This window comes from Glycine max, chromosome 3, assembly GCF_000004515.6.
Source record: "Glycine max cultivar Williams 82 chromosome 3, Glycine_max_v4.0, whole genome shotgun sequence".
NCBI classification, from domain to species: domain Eukaryota; kingdom Viridiplantae; phylum Streptophyta; class Magnoliopsida; order Fabales; family Fabaceae; genus Glycine; species Glycine max.
The window spans coordinates 41,139,317-41,155,764 of NC_016090.4; the positions used below are offsets into that span (position 1 = coordinate 41,139,317).

A 16,448-nucleotide genomic window follows, 5' to 3' on the forward strand; every position below is an offset into this window, starting at 1 on the left:
TTCCAAATGCTGAGATACTAATTACATGTCTTTTCTTTTTTTAGTGTACACACTAATCTCAATTCTGTGAATCCTGGCTGGATTATCTAGACTTTCTTTTGCTATTGGAGACTATCAAATTGTCCAACTGTTTCTTTAGCAAAAGTTTATTTATTGTTCTTTTGACGATAGTTTTCATCTCACAAGGTGAAAGAATTCATGGTTGCATACATATAATCAGCTATAACAACAATTATCATCTTTGTCATTAGAATCCTCCATGGTTTTGTCTTAGATGCACCTTGCTTTTGGAGGTGCACTGATGTCAGTCCATATGATCGCTGATTTTGCATTAAAAAAATTATAGTAGGAGCTAGTAACCATTAATGACAGCATGTTGAACTGGTTAAACCATTAAGAAATAAGAATTTATAAGGTTGACCCTTGAAGAGCAAGAGTGTGTGGTTTCAAGTAAATCCGACTTTCCAAGGAACGTTGAATGCCAATATCACTCTCAATTAAATGTTGTTCGACGTGAGCAAACGGAAATCAACCCCAGTTATGATTTTCTGTTGCAGTGTTACTTGAACTTCCCAATTGCATTGGTTTTCTTATTTCTTATGAATCCTATCAGCAATTAACAAAAGGCGTGCATTCTGTTGATCACACTCGTGTGATTGTTGTACACGGACACGGGCGTGTAAAAATCCGAATAAACTATCATTTTCATTTGCAAAGTATTATTAGCTTTGTTCTATTTTAATTGTCGGATATTCGAAAAAAAAATTATCTTTTATTTTTGAAGTTCAAGATAACATTGATTATTTGTCAATAATACTCGTATTTTCAACTTATTTTTAAGTCATCTGTAAAGTAAAAATGAAAATGGGTAAAATAGAAAATCTCATAACTATTAAAATAAAATAAAAAATTCATTACATGTTTTTTTATGTAGAAATTTTAAAAGACAGTTAGAAAGGAAAGGGAAAGTATTACTCTTTCTTCAAATTAGTTATCGAAACAATATTAAAGTGTTAGAAATTATGTTAAATAGTCCCTTTAAGTATTTTTATAATTTATTAAATTAATCTCTCAATGTTAATAAAATATATCAATGTAAGGATTGAATTTCTGTATATTCAATACTTTAGGGTTTATTTATATAATTTTATTATTTTAAGGAGTAATTAAAAAAGATAGTAATATTTCAAAGATTAAGGGTGTGTTTAGTTTAAAAGCATTCTCACTTTTTAATGCACTTTGAACGAAACTTCACACCCACAAAGCTTTGCTATTCAACGTGAAAAAATGCGTACACAAACACACCCTAAACTAAATTGATGGTTTATTGGGTAAAATAAGAGTAATGATCATGGTGGAAGCATATCATAGTTGATCCCTTTAGGATTATTGTGAGAGCCCCATTTACCACTTTGTAATGCTGCAGTGCCTGTTATGGCCTAGCTTGTTCATCTCCAATGTCGGAGCCGGAGAAGACACGCGTTGGAATGATTTTTATTGGTATCTAATACGGACTTTTTATTGGAATATTCCTACCAAACGTCACATTCTTTATGCACAAATTGCACACTATATATATGGGGGATGTGACAACTTAAATATTGAACAAAATGCGAAGAGTTGGATCGAGAGAGGTCTAACGGCAAATTGTGAGGGGGAGGGAAATGGGAACTGCCTCTCTACGTGTACCAAAGGTTGTATCACAAGATGCTTTTGTTAGGTCCATATAATAACAAGAAACTGAAACAAAAGAAATGTTAATTACCTACTATAGCAGGTAAGGTAATAATAATAAAACAGCAAGATGCATGAAAGCAACACCACCATGCATTCATGCATGTTGAAGAAGAATCATAGATCACAACCTTTAATAGTAGCATTGTTGAAGAATCATGTATCACAACCTTAATACAAGAAATCAAAACGAAAGGCGGAAAAAGGAATGGCCTTACCTATCATGAAAATCCCTAAGGAAAAAGAAGAATAATGTTACCTACACAATCTCCCTACTTGTTATAGTTTTGTATTACAGTTAAGTTCTCATTTAAGTGTCGACACGATTCACGGAAGTAAACAAGTACTTCCTTTGTTAAGGATTGTCCTAAAAGCAACACACTTTGTTAACTGACTTTAATTAATTTCTCTTTTGCATATTAAATATGATAAATATTATATTGTTAAACATTTTTTTTTTTAAAATAGTGCTTTAAAGGGTTCATGTTAGCATTTTGTATTAATTTTAAATAAGTCCTTTATGAAAAACTCAATATAGCCTATTATGCCAGAGGCACGTTGGAGTAATAAATTCCAGTTTGAGAAAGAGGATTTGTAAAGTATATAAAAAAAGTTGTTTTATATAAATTTGTATTTTTTTTATAAAAGTTCATACTTATTTTCTACAAATTAAAAGAAAAATGGAAGAGCACCGTGATGTCTGTTTTTCTAAATGTTGTAGTGATGTGATGTATGTTTTTATACACATTTAAAGGATCGTGAACGTACGAGAGAAAAATAGCTTTTATCTTTGCCACTTGGTGTCTTTCTATTTATACTCGACATCAGTTTATGGTCATGCTTAACTAATAACTAACCTACAATTTTTGTTTTCTTTTCAACTATCGAATGTAAAAGCTTTTAATTTTTTATATTTTTTATGCACGGTAGTAAAGAATTCTAATGATTTAGGTTAAAGTTAGTGGCATGCAAGGGGACCCAAATTAATACAAAGACACTCTTAGAAGAGTAATTATCTCAGAGGCTTCTTGACAAAAGGTTACTCAAGTAGTTCTTGAGCACCAATAGATTCATCTAATGAGAGATGAGACATTGAAGGGGAACCTAAATTGTGCACATAAAAAATGCAAAACTTATGCGAGTTTGCTTGTTGACGGATAGAATGAAGAATACCGTGGCTGCGCGTGGAGCTAGAATGTGGAGTTTGCATAATTACTTGGCTTCTGCGAATTTAGTGTTGCCATTACGTTACCAAGACTAGCTAAGGAGGTTTTTGGTGTAGCCATAATTACTTACCCATTGTGAGGAAGCAGTGGAAAATTTAGGAGAATTATGCAAAAGCATTATAGGGACTAATGACATTGCTTTTGACTAATCCCACTTAAAAGTGGTCTTTGATTTTCTCTAATTTTTTCCCAACCAGCAAGAGTCCCTTGTATAAGTTGCTTGTCAAGATTATACCCTCACATATATGATCCTAACAAAATTGTTCCCTTTCTACGGAATATGCTTGCCAATTACCATCCTACTGTCTAGTATCTTTTTGAATTCATGTATTCGTATAGGCTTATTAAAAGAAAAATAAAATAAAATGCCTCCTTAATTTACATGCAAGTTGTAATTTTAATTTTTACATGCCTCCTTATTTGCTTTAAAGATAATTATCAAATCCGCCCCGCCACCAAAAGAAAAAAGAAGATAATTATCAAACTAACAATTATTTTTTCAATAAAGCAAACTATGATAATAACTAAAGTATGACATTTATATAGTTTTCCGTATTATAAATTATCCTTAACTAGTTTTATAACATAAGCTATGCTGTATGATATATTATTAATTATTAAATGAGATTATATTTACTAATATATTAGTGACATATTAATAATTTATTTGTTACTTAATACAAACTCAAGTATGTGGTTGTGCGTGTATATATGATGTTTTAATATCATATATGGAGAGAAAATATATTTTTTTCAATGATGTTTTATATTTTAATTGGACGAAATTTTTTAATCTGTAATTAAAAGTAAATATGATGTGTGTGCTTAACAATATTGTAGCAAGTTTTAATTTTAAATTTATTAATCTTTTGATTTTAGTTGCAAAAAGTTTTCATAAATGTCTCAACATAAATGATTTGTCTTTGGTTATATACTAGAAAATACTAGTTTCTTTTTCATATCATTAAATGTTTTAGTTACTATTTTTATCCTAAAACAATTGATGTTTTAGAATTTTAAAATCTAATTAATATTTTTTAAAAATAAACTCTTATTTAATATCTCATCAAAAGGTGGTGTAGGCATTAAAGATCAAAGTATATTAAACAATATACTTTGATTTAAATATAATAATATTTTACTTCCATTACATATCTCTTAATCTATATCTATTAACATTAAAAAGACAAAGATATGAAAAAGGAGGTAGTATAGGTACTTTATAAATAAATAAAAAGGAAAAGAAAGAAAGTACTTAGCAAGTAGTGTGTTCATTCTTTATTGATTTGAAAATATATGCAAATAACGTTTCTATAGTGCGGATAATTAGTGGAGGGGGGGAAGAGTGGATTATCAACTTGAGGCCCTATATTAGGAAAAAGATCGCATATAATCCTTTGTGGATTAGAAAAATCATTACCTTTTAATGATGCTTTCCTAGTATAACCAAATCGAATTTCCATTTCAAAGTCTAATTGAAAATGCTTTCCTAACTTGTAAAAGGAAGATGACTTTGGACGAGAAACAAATTCATTCTCAAAGATTCTAACAACTGCATATACTACTTTTGATAACAGTTCATACTTTCGACAGATTGAAAGCATCTGATTCCGACCCAGTTCTTCTCAACCCCAATAAATCCAGTTTTGGAATCACTTTACCTCCTTTCTCAGTGGGCTAATCACTATCTATATCAAAGATCCCATTGCCACTACCATGTTTCAATATCAATACAGCTTTTAAGTTTTGCACCATTAATTAAATACTAACTATAAGCTAACTATTACACACTTCATTTATAATCAAACAAAAGCTACATGTGTACACTAATTAATTCACTCTTGTTCTACAATCCTAATTATGCATAGTAGGCGTTGAACAATATCCCTCATATTAGGCCTTTCACCTTTCTTCTCCCTTAGACATTCAAGTGCAAGCTCCAAAAAGAGTTTTATGCTTGTGAACATTTTATCCCCCAAAGTCTCCAGGGAAATAAGAAGCCTTTGATCCATCACTTCCATGATTGTACCATTGCTGGCATGTTGGTTCACATGAATTGCTAGGTTGACATCATCTTGATCACGATTGAAGTCAATCGCTTTCTGTGATGTCAAAAGTTCTAGCAACACAACCCCATAACTATAAACATCACTTTTATCTGTTAACTGGTAGTTGCGGTAGTATTCAGGATCCAAGTACCCTAAAGTTCCCTGAGCACATGTTGACACGTGACTCAATCCAGGGCTAGCCAATCTTGAGAGTCCAAAATCTGAGACCTTTGCATTGAATTCATCATCCAATAGTATGTTTGTTGACTTAACATCTCTATGGTAGATTGGAGTGTGTGCAGCAGAATGCAAGTAAGCCAATGCTTCTGCAGTTTGAAAAGCAACTTTGAGCCTTGTTTTCCAATCTAGAAAGTTGGAACAATACCTACCATGAAGATGGTCATAGAGGGTCCCATTTGAGATATACTCATAGATCATAAGTGGAAGCTCAGATTCCACACAACACCCCAAGAGCCTGACTAGGTTCTTGTGATTCACTTGAGAAAGTATTGCGGCCTCATTAAGCACTTGCTGGGTGCTTTTCAGGTTTCCCACTCTAGCTTTTTTCACAGCCACCAATGTTCCATCTTGTAATTCACCTTTGAAAACTTCCCCAAATCCACCACTCCCCAAGAACCTCTCGTGTGAAAAGCCGTTTGTTGCTTTCTTCACCTCTTTCAGTTGAAACATCCTACAAGGCTTCTCCATAGCACTTGATTTCAGCTTCTCTTCTCTTTCGTCCTTGGCCTGATTCTCTTTATAGTTAGAGAGTTTGCAGGACTTTTTGATGATGGTAAGAACCACAGCAAGGGAGAAAAAAGTAACAACAACCCCTATTGAGACAACCAAGCTGGTTTTCCATTTGGATTTTCTCTCATACCTCACACAGGTTGCTTCAAAAGGGTTCCAAACGTGTCCCCCATTACAAAGACATCGAAATAGGCCATTTCTATTAGTAGGGGAACACTTAGAGTCTTCAGAGCAATCCCTTTGATTGTTGCAGACTGGTTCAGGTGGAGGAGACCATTGAATTTCAAGAACTTCCTCCCACTGATTCGGAGGCTTGTCTTGGTTCAAGTGAATTATGCTTCTGAATGCTTTGCAACCAGAATCATGAAGCCGGATCCTGTAAGCTGAAGGTATCCCTCCAGCTAGAAAAGTGCAACAAGGGTGAAGACCACTTGCACACTCTAATGATAGTTTTGTGTCAACATGGCCTGAATTCTCCAAATAACGATGGCAAATACTAGAAGAAGTACAGTTAAGTGGAGAAACCAAGAGGCGAGGGGAACAGTTAAAGAGGAACACTGTGTTGGATGAAGTTATGTTGAAAGGGAGTGATTGATTTAACCATATACCATTGCTTCTTGGCATGTCTTGTGTGACACACGAACCTGGTAACCAAGGTGATGGCTGAACCACCATGCGTTGGTTTGAAGACATGATTCTGAGAACAAGATAGGAACTTCCGTTGAGGATGTCGAACAAAAGCCTTTGAGAGTGGGGATCACAACGAAGCTTGTAGTTTTGATCACCACAAGTTGAATCTGTGCTCAAAGGGTATGGAACTTGGATAGTGCCACAGTTTGGACAAGTCTTCAGTGAAGAAATGTGGCGGCCAAGGACAAGGATAAGAAGAAAGGCATACCAAAAATGGAAGCTGTGTCTCATGTTTGTTCAGCAATCATTTTTGCATGGACAATTAGGGGAAGAAACATATCTTATGAACTCATAGATACGCGATCAAATAAATATAAAGGCTACACCTAGCTACTGTAAATGGAATAAAGTGGGGGGATAATGCAAGTTAAAGTGGCTGCAAGAATCTACCATGTGGAATACTATTCTGGACCCGGCCTAGCCTTGGTCCCGCGACCAGCATGGCCAAGACACCAAAAAGCCTGAATTTTTTTAATTTACAAGAAATAATTATTAAACACTTAATTTTGTGATACAGTATGTGAAGATTAATTGAGATATTCATAATAATCTCAAATCATATTAAAATATCAATAAATCATTGGTTAAAGTAATACTAAACTTAGTTTCCTTAATTAATTGGGAGACGAGATTTCACCAAAAATAATTAATAAATTTTTTTGATATAAATTAATCATCAGTCAAGTAATTTAATAATAAAAAAGTTATATATATAATTAATAATATGTCCCATATGGACAGCTCTAACCCTCCTTATTTTCCTTTGAGATAACAGATTATTATCATGTTTAATTTCCTATCAACATCAAAGGCGTATAAAGATGATCTAACGACAGGAATTATATATGACGTTAATTTTGGCCATTCATGATTGAAGTGTCCCAGTCTTTGCAAATAACCCTATCATCATCCCGCGTGGAGACCATGAATACACTCAGGCATCGACTTATTGGCTCACAGGAGGCACGTTTTGTGTCAGAAAGGAACAAATACCATAAAAATCGTGGTGATTTATGAGACCAATTTTGATACCGCATGTATGGTCATAGAGACAACTTTTGCATAGCTATATATACTCTATTTATAAGGTGCAAAGAGAAAAGTATTTTAGCCATGAAACTGTATTTCTATTTTTAGTCAAGCAGCACATACAATGATCATAGTGGAAAAATTACTAATTAAAATATATCGAATTGCTAGACGCCTAGACCATTATAATTCTTGCACTATCAGTAATGTGATGAGCCAATATTCTCCCAAGTAGTATTCTGACACATGGATCATGCGCAAACACATTACACCGTTCATTACTAAAAAAAACTATGTTATTATATCACCTCCATTAAAGTAAATTGATTTAAAATATCTTCTTATTATTGTATATAATACTATCATCATATTTTTGATTATTAAATTATCAATAATTATATCCAAAAATTTAATGAACTCATTTACCTCTCTTATATAATCTCTCTTTCATTGCTACATTAACACGATCCAACAATCTACACTAATATCAGGTTTGTTTGTATTTTTACTTTATGTTGTTTTTTTTCTAAACATAGGTCAACATTTTTATGGTACAAATAAATATCGTTATTAAATTTTGTACATGATAATATTTAAATAAGAGTATAAGTCCGGACATGGCACAGATAAAAGACTAGTTACTAAAAAATTAAACTTTATCAATGGTGATTCAACAATAATTTTGTCAAAATTATCATTGTTAAAAATACGGTGATATTTTTTTTATAAATAACAATAAAATTTTGAAATAATTTTTGGGAGAACCGTCGTTGTGTTGAAATTATTGAAATTGCTAATTGAAAAACGGTTTTGAAAAACTGTCCTTGAAAGTGAAGAGTTTTGGCTTTGAGGGGCAATTATCAAAAACTTATGTTAAAAGTCGTTGGGTCTGGAATTTCTCATTATTTCTATCGAAAAATTGTTCCTTTTTTGTGCATATTTTGTTAAAAGTTTCGTTTTTGAGCATGTTTGGTCATTTTGGTAGGTGTCTGTGTGTCATCTCACACCTAGGAAACTGTAATTGTACAAATCCCACGGTTGTCTTTTGAAAATTTGTAGAAATTAGGGTACTGGCTTAGGTCAAAGCCTCAAGCTTTTCTTTGTTTTTTACATTCCCTCAATCAACATTGAAAATGTCATTTGCTGGTAATGGTATCACCACTCTTAGCCCTGTTCCAAGGGAGCTATTGTTGTCCCCAGATGAATACTATACCCCATTGCACTTGTCATTGGATCAAGAGTTTATTTTCATATATCTGTCCTATTCTGGATCTTTGACTCCAATGCGAGTTCTTCCTACGATCATTATTTGGTGATGAGAAGGGCTTTGTCGGGGGAACCAATTGGTTAAGTGCTTGCATAAAGGATTTAACCATCCCGGGGACTTGACTACTAAGATTGGATCCTTGTAAATGTTCATGGAGAATAATGGAAGTTGCGAGGATATGGGCCCTGGGGATTTCCCAGTGAAGGAAGTGCATAAAATTTCACTACTGGGCATGCAACTTGCAAACGCAGATAGACATGTTGGGAATATTTTGATCGTGAAAGAGGAGGAAAATGACCAAGTTGTTTTGATTCCAATTGATCATGGATACTACTTGCCGACAAGTGTAAGCATCTTATTTTTGTTGTTCAATTCTCTTTGTTTTTATTGATAAATTTTTCTCTTTTAATGCATGTGATGATGTTTTATTGTTCTCTTGGTTGAAATGTTTAAACTTTGGTTTTCTGCTGGTGTTTTTCTTTTTCTTTTTGTGTGGTGAAACTATGAATTGTGCTATTGTAGTTTTTTCCTAGCATGAGTAAGTGTCAACGAGGACATGCCTTTTTAGGTGTTACTCTTCTTGCTATTATGTTCTTTACACAAGTTATTTTGGATAGACTGCTGATATTTTGAGAAGTGACAAACCTGATTATCCTTTAACATTATTTTCTTGGTGCAAATACCTGTTTTGAAAGATGTTATAGACAATTTTTCTTGCTTGGTTGGAAGGGAAGGGGTTTAGTGACATTTTCTATGGCTTTTCCCTTGAAAATTGTTTAAACTTCAAACCAGTCATTTTATGCGTTTTTTCTGTTCCAAAACTTCTTTCAGTCTTTAAAACTTATTTATATGTTTGTTATATCCAAACATTTGAGGGGTATAAAAACAGTTTTTTACTTTGATATTAACTTTACTAAAGAATGATGGAAACTATGTAGATAAAGAAGGAAAAGCCATAATTGTAAGAAAAATCATATTTCTTTAGTGAAGCCAGAGTTGTTACTACTTTTGTTTAGGTATCAATTATGATCATTTTTTCTTTCCTAAATCATTTTTTCTTAATTTGTGGTTTAAATGTTTAGCTTCTGAAATGCTTAGTGCAATTTTTTTTTGTCAAACTTGTGTTGAGTAAATTATATTGAAACTCCCTATGGTTTCTCGAGATTACATACAAATTCGATGTTTTTTTAATATTTACTACAACTATCTTTATAGAGGTACACGGTGTAATATTTTTTTTGACAAAAAATATTGATATATATTAAATGAATGGACATAAGAAATACTCATGAAAATTACAGACCAAAAGGAAAAAATAAGGAATAAATATACTCCTTGTCCCAACCAACACCTACATGTTTGGACACATTCTACAGTTACAACATATTTGAAGGAAAATAATACAAATATTAAATAACCATGAATTGTCCCATGCTAGACCCATCCCATCAACAACTATATTTATTCCCTCTCTAAAAGTTCCAATAGAATTTTATTACGTTTCTCTTCCTCGTGCAGCACCCTACAAGCACCATTGGAAATAAATGTCATTGTAACACCCAAGAAGAGAAAACAAAGACATATATAGTTCCTACCACCTCCAATTTCAACTGCCTCTCCCCACCTCATAATCAATACACAGTGTAATATATTTTAAATAATTAATGGAGGTTAGTGTAATGGAATGTATATAAACTTTTTATATTGTTAAAGTTTGGTTTGACAACCGGCTTAAAGCATATTTATACAATTTTTTCATTTGTTGTAGCTTGTGGATTCAGTATAGATGTTATGTATACATGTCCAATCCATTTTCTAACTAGGGGTGAATTCTCATCTAATTATGCAGGTCACAGCTATGTTTAAGGTTATGAAGGATATCCTTCCTATACCAGAAACATTGTCAATAGGGGGGTAAAGATTTCCTAAGACTTTGCTTTACAAGAAATCCAGCAGAGCGACCAACTGCTTCAATGTTATTAGAACACAGATTTCTGAATAACTTGCAACAACCATATGTTTCATCTTCCATGCAGTTGTATGATGGAACAAACTTGATGGTAATATAAATGTTGACTCTTTTTTAGTAGTATTTGCCATACTATGGTGTTTGGTATTAAATTTATCTAATGCTGGCAAGATATTCATAGTCCTAATGAGTTGTCTGAAAATAAAGTTGATCAAATTTCTATTCACAATGCACATATTGCTGAAAGAAAATTGGTCACTAAGAGGTGAGACTTTATCACTATTAATATAAATTTGTTTTTTTAAATAAAAGTGTAGGCACCTTCTAAACATTCCATATTTTCTATTGCAATTGAAATGAAAGCATTTTGGTTGATAAATTTACCTATTTGGCAGCTGTATGTATCAAATTATTGGGAAGTAGACTTTACAGTTCTCAAAAAATTATCTAAGAAAGTAGATTTTCTAATATAATTTTTTTGATAAACCATCCTTATATCTTCAATTTTTTTACATTTTCAAAACAAAAAAAATACATTTTAGCATAGTTTTCAAGAAAACCAATGTAAAATCTGAGAATGTAAGACAATTTAACCATCGTTGTGAAAAAGTCAATACTATGAAAAGTCAACACATAGATTAAAGATGATTAAAAATTGTTATAAAAAATATAAAATAACTGTCTTAAAAAAAATTAGTAATAGTGGTTAATATGGGCCAGTGAAGTTGAATGTTCAAACAACTATATATACATGATAATATGTTTATAACACATATAAGAAGAGTTTTTTCATTATATTAGATATCTCTTATTTACTTGACCAGAAAGCCAATGACAAGCTTTTCCTAATCTCCGGATATTTTTGAATGAATTGTTCCTCTTTTCTAGCAAGCATACAATCGCTATGCAATGGGTCCCCCTAAGTCCAGTTAATCAATATTCTGTGGCAGCATTTTGTTCCCCACACGGATATTCCTCTTTTAGTTACTGATGCAGAATTTCCAAAATGTACAAAGCGAAAAGATGAATTTACTTTCGCATAACAAAAAATCCGGAAAAAAAAAACTGTGTGGACAGATTCATATATGCACAATAAAAACGACACGTGTAGATAAAAACATTATAAATCCCAAAATCACAAATCAAAATCATAATCAAAGCCACAATCATTTGGGTGCACGCCACTGCTCGTTAACGGTAATTTATAAAATGACAATAATAAAGAAACTAAAAATATAATTAAGTTTCTCTAAAAAACAAGAGTACCATTAAGTTCCTTAAGAGAAAAATACAATTAAGTTTTTTTAATATATTAATAATTTTTTAATAAGCACAAGATAATGTGATAACCAATGTTCACTTAGGAATGTCTTTTTGTAGCATTCGAGGCTAGGGAAATTTTTGGTTTGGCACTGTCTGCCGCATCATGATCTCTTTTGATTAGTGTACTTTATTCGTGGCAATGCTCACTTAGCGATGCATTATCACAAACCCGGTTCAGTTTCTTAGTTTATCATAAAACCAATATCAAGTTCCCTATTAACCATGGTAAAAAATAATAATAATGGCATCATCAACTTTTACCGGTTACCAATATTTAATTTATTTTTATGCTCTCGTATTAATTTGCAATTGCTTAATGATCATCACAGCGACTAACTTCGACAAATCTCTGACTAATATTTCTGCACCTCTCCAAAGCGAGTAGCAATATGATGGAGAGAATGTTATTTGTAAAACACTCGCATCAATAATTCCTTTCAATGCTATACAAACAGTTTGAAGAATTGAAGCGTGATCACAGGTAGAAAACAATACAAGTAAAGGAAAGCAACAGTAGAAACAATAACCATACATTAGAAGAGGAATAAGGTTAGAAAATACGTGTTATTTGTATTGATTAAAAGAAGTGGAAAAAGTTGTCTCCACTAATTTGTTTAGATCGATGTGTAGAAGAGAAGAGTAGATGAGAACAAATAAATTTTTATCAATTTTTATACATATTAAATAAAAATTAACTAAAAAAATAAAATTTTTACTATATTATTTTTCTTAACACCATATAAAACTATTTAGAGATAAATATGTTTTTACTTTTTGTAAATAGGATTGCTTTTAGTTTCTTAAAAATAAATAATTTTTTTGGTCATTTGTATATTGAAATGGATCATATGTCATCCTTATTTTCATAAATGGGCTTACCTGAATGGGCTCTATTATAAGCAACCCACTTGGGTGATGTGAATAGCAATTGTGAGGTGAGAATAGCATCTTCCTTCCACGTCTAATTACTAGGAAACATTCAAACAGTCAACGAATATATTGCATTATTTTTACCATGTATTCAAAATAAAATCTTAATTGTGATTCTCAGGTTTCAATCAATTTATTCTTTTCTTACCCATCATTTTCTTTCTATTTGAAACAAACCCCTTTCATTTTCTTTCTATTTCAAATAAAAAACAACTTTAAAAATATTTTTTCTTTCTTTTCCTAAAAGTTGATGCATGAAAATTAAAACATTAAAAAATAAATCAATCATTTATAGGTTTGGATGGATCGGTTAACAAGAACAAATCATGACAATGAGATCAGGATAATTCATCTTAAATGTGCATTTGAAGGGACTTCATGAACTATTCTACATCCATAAGCAAGTTAATAAGAAACGAATAATAGTCCCAGAAGAATCTTAACAATTTCCACTCTTCCATACCAAAATATTTTGTTGACCTATAGTCCTCACAAACTATAGTTAACACTTTTTTCAGACAAATTTTGGTCTCCCAGTGATGTTTTATAGAAGACTAATGACCATTGGTTCAAATAGTAAGGAGGTTTTTTTTTTTTCCAATTTATACTCTACACAAATTAATCAAAATCCAAAATAATTTCTGAATATCAAGGGTGTCAAACCAAAAGTAACATTTCATAGAAGGGCAAATAAATCAACGTTTAGAAACATCTAAAACAACATGCGCTACTCAATCATCTTAAATGATAAACATTCTCCTCTTAAATTTGAAATTGCCAAAGTCAAACCAAAGGATGTCACAAGTTACTTATAGAGATTTCTTTTAGCTCCCAATTAGTAAATGTTTATTATACTTCAACTGAATATAATATGCAGTTGGTGCTTACACTATGCTTAATAATTATTTACAATAATGTAAGTGGAGACAAGTTCCTTTAAACTTGATCTCTATGCACAAGTTCATAGAAGATCAAACTGTGGTGTATCTTTATAGAAGATTGTGTTCTCATGAAGAAGGAAGAAACTAGTTAGTATAGCAACAAATTTGATGTCACACTGTCACTGCTTCTATGCCAAGCTCAGAAGTTTCTTGTTCAGAACTAGCAATAACACAGAATACTAAGTAATTTGAATCAAGCACTAGAGCATGACTTCCTTCTAGGAACTAGATGTTCCTCTGCCCCTTTGGAAATAGAATGCCCAACTCTAGGTTTTTCACTGCCATCAACCCATCTCTTTAGCCTTTCAAGCAACTTTGTCCTTTTTGAACAAGCAATGTCACTGTGATCATGACCACTAGCATGCTCATCAAAGGAAGGATCACTGTGATGCTCCAAAAGGGAATTGTGCAGTTCATGCTCCGAATCATAATTGATAACTACATCATTTCTTCCAAATTCCAATTCTAAATGGTTTTTATCCTGATTCTGTTGTTGTTCATGGTGCCTCACTAGACCATGCCTTAAACAAGCATTTGTCCACCGCAAGTAAATGAGTTCTTTAGCTTCATCTGCTCGTTCTTTCTTGACTTGCTCCAATTCATCTAGAAGCTGTTTGCACTCTTCCCTACTTACATCTCCATCTTCAATCTACAAATGAAAAGCCTTATATTGTAACCTATTTGGATGCTAGTAAATCACTTTAAGAAAGAATTTAGTTGAAATACAATCATAGATTGTCGTCTAATCATAGATTGTTATGTAATTGAAAATAATTAACTTTTAAATTCATAGTGACCTAACAATCTAATTTTGATACAATGTCAATATTAAGAATTTTACACTATCAACCAATAGGAATAAACCATTATATAGTCCAACCCCTTTAATGACCTGCCAATGTATGATTGAGTAACAGGTTAAACCTGACACTAAAAGGGGATCAAAATTAAAATCATAAATATGCACTACTGCTATTATTGGTGTTATTATTGTTTATATTATTTGATCAGAGAAACCTTGTAGATTTCAACCACTACATGATTAGTTTTATACGTTTGTATCGCTTACCTTGGAAGCATAGGATTTTTCTGCTGTGTCGAGCTTCTTCAGAAGTTCATTCTTCTCATCCTGCAATTGATCCAAAGCTCTCTGCAGCTCTTCCATTCTATCCTCAAGTTTACCAACGACATCAATTTTTGTTTCCAAGGCATCACGGCTTCTCAAGATTTCTTCTTCTTCCAGTTTGATCTTCAAAGCCTGCTCCTTCGCGAGGCGAGTTTGTGCCTTTGATTTCTCCATTAACCTCTTAAACTTCCTCCTAAGCGTTCTATTCTCAGATTTCCAACGCTCAATCTGTTCCACAACTCTGAGATATTGAGCAACAAAACTCTCCAACCTCTTATTCTGCGTCTCCATCGACGAAATCTCCCTATCCAAGAAGCCAACACGAGCAGTCTCAAGTGACAACATGTTTTTGATCTCCCCAACCACAGTTTCTTGCTCTTTCAAGTCACAATAACGATCAAACTGCAAACGTAAAGCCAACTCCTTCATATGCATACCTTCAATCCTGCTTCTTAGGCCATTAATCTCTTCTTCTAAACATGGGGTGTCATTGATCATCGAACTTTCAGCAACAACACTTTCATCCAATGTTGTACTATGTCCTTCATCTTCCATACAAGAGAGGCTATGACTATGACAACTTTCTTCATAGGAACTTGCTTCATTTGGTGACAAAGAAGAGGTCTTAGAGAGGCTTTTCTTTGCCACGAACCAAGCATAGATGAAACCAGCAAAAGACACAGCCAAAGGAACACCGGCTTTGAGGATAATTGGCTTTATTAGGACCTCAGACTTTGATGTTGTGTTTTCCATACTGAAGAACAAAGACAAGTCTCAGTGATTTGGTTAGAGTTAGGCTTTTATTTCTATCAAAACCCAATGGTAGAAGACACCAAAAATCTTAGTTTGATCCTTGTTGTGTGTTGTGTAAACAAAGGTTTGAAAGATGGTTTGCATAGTATTGTATTGTTTTGTGTCATTGGCATTGTTTTTTCTTTGGTTAGAGGAAGAAGCGCAATGATATAGCTTTTTGACTTCCCCTAGAGGCCTTCTACGCCACCAAATGCTGTCAACTAGCATTGCACATACTCTTTGGAATCTAATTCTTTTCCTCTATTTGAAATCATACGTGTGACATGTTCAAAACTTTATATCAAGAAGTGCACTTCCAATATTCATTCAAGGTCACTCCGTTGCCGCGAAAAAAAAACATTGTGCATTTAAGGTAAAAAAAAACATTGTGACATGTTCCGCTAAAAGATGTATTTTGGGTTAGGCCTAATAATTAAAAAAAAATCGTTACATTACAGCGTCAATTGCATTTTAAGGTAAAGAATAACAATAAATATACTACATTCACTTTCTCTTCCATCTAATTTTCCGTACATAAATTTCTGCATCACTTCACATAATCTACACTTATACAACAAAAGTGAAACAAAAAAGATAACATATTGGTTTGCATCTCAACATGT

At 32.6% G+C, this 16,448-nt stretch overlaps 2 protein-coding genes across 2 annotated transcripts; both read right to left on the bottom strand.

The window, feature by feature from the left end:
- Positions 1–4,430: 4,430 nt before the first annotated feature.
- LOC100783644 (wall-associated receptor kinase-like 20) lies at positions 4,431–6,786 on the bottom strand. The gene has a single exon (XM_026127900.2). The coding sequence runs from the start codon at positions 6,677–6,679 to the stop codon at positions 4,796–4,798; it is 1,884 nt and encodes a 627-aa protein (XP_025983685.1). The 5' UTR covers positions 6,680–6,786; the 3' UTR covers positions 4,431–4,795.
- A 6,958-nt stretch (positions 6,787–13,744) lies between these two features.
- Positions 13,745–16,104, bottom strand: LOC100784178 (protein CHUP1, chloroplastic). The gene is made up of 2 exons (XM_006576981.4): positions 14,977–16,104; positions 13,745–14,556 (listed from the first exon to the last, which is right to left on the bottom strand). The coding sequence occupies exons 1-2, from the start codon at positions 15,784–15,786 to the stop codon at positions 14,101–14,103; spliced, it is 1,266 nt and encodes a 421-aa protein (XP_006577044.1). The 5' UTR covers positions 15,787–16,104; the 3' UTR covers positions 13,745–14,100.
- Positions 16,105–16,448: the final 344 nt, after the last annotated feature.

Coding starts and splice junctions, on each gene's coding strand:
- LOC100783644 (XM_026127900.2), bottom strand. CDS start 6,679: ATGAGACACAGCTTCCATTTTTGGTATGCCTTTCTTCTTATCCTTGTC.
- LOC100784178 (XM_006576981.4), bottom strand. CDS start 15,786: ATGGAAAACACAACATCAAAGTCTGAGGTCCTAATAAAGCCAATTATC. Junction 14,557..14,976: donor AAAAATCCTATGCTTCCAAG/GTAAGCGATACA, acceptor TTTCATTTGTAG/ATTGAAGATGGAGATGTAAG.